Source organism: Silene latifolia, chromosome Y (assembly GCF_048544455.1).
Source record: "Silene latifolia isolate original U9 population chromosome Y, ASM4854445v1, whole genome shotgun sequence".
NCBI lineage: Eukaryota > Viridiplantae > Streptophyta > Magnoliopsida > Caryophyllales > Caryophyllaceae > Silene > Silene latifolia.
In genome coordinates this window covers 230,454,761-230,460,429 of record NC_133538.1, presented here as the reverse complement: position 1 = coordinate 230,460,429, position 5,669 = coordinate 230,454,761, and the positions used below count along the sequence as shown (strand labels likewise).

The window sequence follows — 5,669 nt, the reverse complement described above, 5'->3', positions numbered from 1 at the left end:
CCACTTGAGGCATCCATGAATGTCAGCAGTTCATGCCCAGCTGTAGCATCCACCATTGCATCAATGTGAGGGAGTGGAAATGGATCTTTTGGGCAGGCTTCAGTTAGGTCTGTGTAGTCAACACAGACTCTCCATTTGCCATTTTTCTCTTTTACCACAACCACATTAGCGAGCCATTCAGGGTACATTACTTCCCTGATCATTCCCATGTCCAGGAATTTGTCCACCTCTTCATTAATGATTACATTGCGTTCAGGGGCAAATTTCCTCCTTTTTTGCTGTACAGGCTTGATTGAAGTGTCAATATTGAGTTTATGGGTAATCACATTAGCATTTATGCCAGTCATATCAAAATATGACCAGACAAAACATGTAGATTTACTTTTAAGAAAGCTTACCAGTTCTGGTCTGACATTATTAGGAATATCAGATCCTACCAGTACATACCTATCAGGGTACTCATGGTCTAGGATTACCTAATCTATTTCCATTTGAGTCTGTGCCACAAAAGTGCTTCTGATAGGATACTATAATTGCTAGGCGAGTGACTTACCTACCTTGGAAGGTTTTAATGACTCTATGTAACATTCCTGGCAGATTTTTGTTCACCTTTGATTGTTGCTATTCCCCATTCTGTTGAAATTTTGACACAGTGGTGGTAGGTTGAGGGAATGGATCTATTATGGGTCCAAGGCCTGCCAAGATTGCGTTGTAGGATGAGAGGCAGTCTAGGACTCTAAATCTTTCATATGGTGAGAGTCCTTCAACGTAGGTTGGCAGGTAGATTTCCCCTAGAGTGTTCTTGGTTTCACCACTGAATCCTACCAGGACATTTGACTTTTTTATGATCTGATCCTCGTCAATCTTCATGGCTTTTAGGACATCAAGCATGATTAGGTTAACTGAGCTGCCACTATCTACTAGAATCCTCGGGACACGAGCAGTACCAATTTGCATGGTGATGACCAGGCCATCATGATGTAAGTTTGAAATTCCCTGCATTTCAGTGTCGTCAAAAGTAATTTGAGGTAAATTTCTAGGTTTAAAATGAGATTTCATTTTGGAGACTCTGGCTATTTTATTTGCAGCTGAGCTAGTCAGGCCACATATTTCTGAAACTCTATTGATGAATTTGACTTCATAGATTGGTGGTGCTGGAGGCAGTTCACGTTTTGTCCTTTCCTGATCGTTTCTTGATCCATTGTTGTCCTTTTTCTTTGATGACATTAAATCTTTCAAGTATCCTTTCTTTAGGAGGTAAGCCACTTGTTTGCGTAGGCCCAGATATTTCTCTGTGGTGTGCCCTATGTCCATGTGGAATTCGCACCATTTGATTGTATCTTTCCTGGAGTTGGGGTTGTTCATCTTTTTGGGCCATTTGACGATGTCTCCCATGTTGTCAAGCCTCTTGATGAGTCATGCAGTATCAACGGAGAAGTTATATTCCTGAATAGGTGGATAAGTATAGGAGTTACCTCGTTGGTCATGAGCATAGTTGACTTCTAATTTGTCAGGTCTAGTATAGGGAGATGGCCTGGAGCTACTTCTCCTATGGTAGGCGCTTTTCCTGCTAGACATTTCATAGCCTGCAACACTGTTTATGGTTTCTGCTTTGAAGCTTTTATCCTCTTTTAGCCTAATATAGCCAAGTGCCTTTGCTTGAACGTCTTCAAAAGTGTGGCAAGGGTTCATGGTCTGCACATCATAGAAATCACTATCCAGTGGTAGCCCTTCCCTGAATGCTTCTACAGTTGTTCCAACATCACATCTAGGGATTGAAACTTTCTCGTTATTGAATCTGGTCAAGAATGCTCTGATTGTTTCATCAGGCTTTTGCTTGATTCGATACAAGTCACTGGATCTTTTCTCGAGCTCCATATTGCTGGCAAACTGATGGTAGAATGAATTTATCAGGTTTGCAAAGGATCTGATGCTTCCATTTGGCAGGTTTATGTACCATTGTAGGGCAGGCCCGGTCAGGGTTGTTCCAAAGCCTTTGCACATGCATACTTATCTTAGTTCACTGGGTATAGAGGCTACCGACATCCTCTTCTTGTAGTAGGCTACATGGTTTTGTGGATTTGCAGTTCCATCATAGGTCCTCATTGATGGTACAACAAATTTCTTTGGCAGGTCTACCTTGGCTATCTCGTCCACAAAGGGAGAGTCAGCATAGCTTTCAGGATTGGCCTCCTCGATGCTGGTAGGTACTCCAGGGATCTTTTCGAATCTCTCATGAAGTTTCTGGATCTCTTGGACCATTGTCATCATTATGGCTACATTGGTTTGATCTGGACCAGTTTTTTCATATGGGATCTCTTCTGAGTCATAATCAAGATCTCCTGCCTTGGTTTTTGATGGGGTTAGAGTACCAAAGTTGGAGAAAATAGATATTCCAAATGATTGAGGAAAATGGAGTTCCAGGCTGAATCTTTAATTTTGTGCCTGAGGCTTTATTCTCCAGCTTTTGTTTCAGATTGGACTCTGATTCCTTCAACTTCTGGACTTCAGCTTCAGCCTGAGCCATTTTCTGTTTTAGCTGTTCCATTTCCAGTAGTTGTTGCTTGGCAGCAGCCATCTGTTGTTCAACACCGTGTCCAGTCATTTTTGTAAAAGTATTTGGTTTGTTTGAGATTGGATTTTGGTTATTTTTGAGCTAGATGCCCCACGGTGGGCGCCAATTATTTTAGTAAGATTTTACACGGATATATTATCTTACCAGGTGATACCCGTCGTTGTGAGTACCAAAGATAAAATTTGTAATTCCTATTAAGACTAACCTAGGCTAGTGGTAACAGGGTCGAACCACAAGGAGGCAGATGTAATTTCTAGTTGATTTATATTCAGTCTAAGGTAACAATTGTGGGGGTTTGAGTTGAGATGGTCTATAGCTAAGAACAGATAAAAAAACTAAAAAGACGGTCTAACAGATAAAGAAGGGGGTACTAGGATGATCGGTTCATTATAGCTTCGGGCGCAGCAAACTAAGTCTGATCCGAGTCAACACGGTGAGGCGGGAAATAAAGAGGTCCTCTCGGTCCACTCTTAACAAATAGCATCTTTCGATCTCGCTATAGGTCCCTAATATCACTAATACTAACTTTCGTTCTGAAAAGTGACTAACGGTCTAAATTATACCTATCTTTCGATCTTAGTACAGTTTAGTCGATTCAATTGATGGTCTAACAACTTACCCTATCTTTCGATCTATTGGGTCAGTCATAAAGGGGTACTTAACTGGTCGCATGCATTCGATTCGTTAAATACAACAATTAAAATCAATTAAACGAAAGGTAACCTCACGAGGTCGATCGATCGACCGGTAAGGTGGTCGATCGACCAACACGCTGGTCATCCGTGTATAATCTATTGACGCCTATGCCATAAATCGCCTACATCCTAGCACTATAGAATTAGCTACTCATGCTAAGGGTAGAAACAACAACATAAACGATAAAGCTAACTACTGAATTCATGCTTAAAACAAGAAATAAACAATTAACATAAACTATGATAACGGTTGGGAATCTACTTAGCAATTCTAAACTATTGATAAAATAAAGATGAACTATAATTAGGCGCGAAGAATACCGAATTGCAGAGGAAAGATTAGTTATTAAGAATCGAAAATCCAATGCTCAACAATCCCAAACCCTAACTATCAAGAACCGTATGCGAAAACTTAATCTAAATTACTGAATAAAACTTTGAATGAAAACTGAATAATAACTTGATGATGATTGAATGTTTCTAGGTTACGTTATATAGCAACTAACGTAACTTTATTTCCTAAACCTAGCATAACTTTGGGCTTCAAGATTCACGGTCTTTTAATTTCGCCTGGAATAGCACCTGGTCGATCGACTAAGGTAGGTGGTCGATCGACCACTCAAAGAATGAACAAAGTGGCTTCGGAACCCGAACATTGGTCGATCGACTGAGGGTGATGGTCGATCGACTACTTGAGCTGCTACTTGACTTCTTAAAACTCGTGGACTTGTCTTTTGGGCCTTGGATTGCGCACCAAGCTCGTTCCTTAAGTGATTCCTTTACGTCATTTGCAATGCAGATTACTCGGGGACGGATTTGGCTTGATTTCCCGTTGAATTCTTCACATTTCTGCAATAATGTACAAAATACGGAAGTAGACGGAAATAGGGAGAAATGTAGCATAAACTACAAGAATGAGCTCTGAAATGCGTGTAAAATGGGATGTAAAACATCATATAAATGACACGCATCAAACTTCCCCAAACCAAACCCTTGCTTGTCCCCAAGCAAGAACTAGACTCGATCCTAAAACCTAATGGAACGAGTTCAATCTCAGAGCGAATTGTCAACGGTAAAGCCTAAACCAATTTAATGCATAACCAACAATCAATTAGTAATGCGAATCATGCAAACGAATTATAAAGTCGTTAAAGACTGCTGAACCGTCAATTGTAGAGACTTATCAAATTGGACTCTCACGGGTCGCTCAAATCACTCAATAAGTACAGGTGAATATATGTAAGATAGAAAGAATTAATTTTGTAGTGACTCTTACCTAACTACGACCTATGAAGACATGCCAGCAATAGAATATGAAAATGATCTCTATGACCGTACATATGCATTCCAACCAAACAGATGACCAATGACACATGCCGAGGTAAATATGGGATATGTGAGGTATGGGTAAGAAGAGGCAAAACATTTTGTGGAAAAGTGGAGGTACAGGTGATCAAGCTAGTACCAAAACGGAACCAAATGGCAACATCCAACTTCTTGCTCATAATCAAACGAAACGGTGCTATAGCAAGCACAAAACTCACAATCTCCAAACTAACAAATCAATAAACTCCCCATAGGATATAAATGAAACATAGGAGCAAAAATCGCCAAAAGATAAGGATTAAATTATGCGAATTGACTTCTTCCTCGAATCTCAGTCGATCGACCAAAAGGGGCAGTCGATCGACTGCTATGAACAGTGCAGAACCTCTTTTTCTTTCTTTTTCGAATCATTTTCCATTTCTTTCTTTTTTTTTTTCTTTCTTTCTTTTTTTTTTCATTTTCCAATCATCATCTCAACAGAGCAAATGCCACCAAAAACGAGTAACAATCCCAAGAACACAGACTACTAGCTTGACAAAGGTAGGCTAAATGTAGGATGTAGTAAACGGGACAAAAAGGCTATTTTTGGCAGTGTGGAGCTTATGGGCAAAATGAATAAAGGAAACCTCTTCCACATGTGTCAACTAACCACAAACCGAATGCATACAGGTATTAAGTAGATCAAATTCATATTTATGCAAATTAAGGAAACATGTCTCATAAGGAGTACTACTCACATTCCTAAATAAACCGGTCATAGATGTCACCAGTTATAGGCTCTAAATCTCAGAATGTATGATGTAGTTTGCCAATTTTCTAAGTCAAATCTCAAGTTCAACAAGAATGTAACGAAAACTCGTAGATATGCATTTACGATTCTACTAATAACATGTTAATCTAGCAAGGCTCAAGCAAAACAGGTGCAAATGCAAAATCATCATAGAAATACAACCGTTCCGACTCGACCTATATGCTAAAATAAACGTGCATTTTATGGGAATTTTTTGAAATTTTTCAATTTTTTTTTTTTGGATTTTTGTATACATATGAAATGAAATGAACAATGCAAAACA

At 39.5% G+C, this 5,669-nt stretch overlaps 1 protein-coding gene across 1 annotated transcript; it reads right to left on the bottom strand.

Annotated features, from left to right (window-relative positions):
* Positions 1-621: 621 nt before the first annotated feature.
* On the bottom strand, positions 622-1,878 carry LOC141630213 (uncharacterized). The gene is made up of 3 exons (XM_074443070.1): positions 1,476-1,878; positions 1,069-1,304; positions 622-996 (listed from the first exon to the last, which is right to left on the bottom strand). Exons 1-3 carry the CDS (start codon positions 1,876-1,878, stop codon positions 622-624), a joined length of 1,014 nt encoding a protein of 337 aa, XP_074299171.1.
* Positions 1,879-5,669: the final 3,791 nt, after the last annotated feature.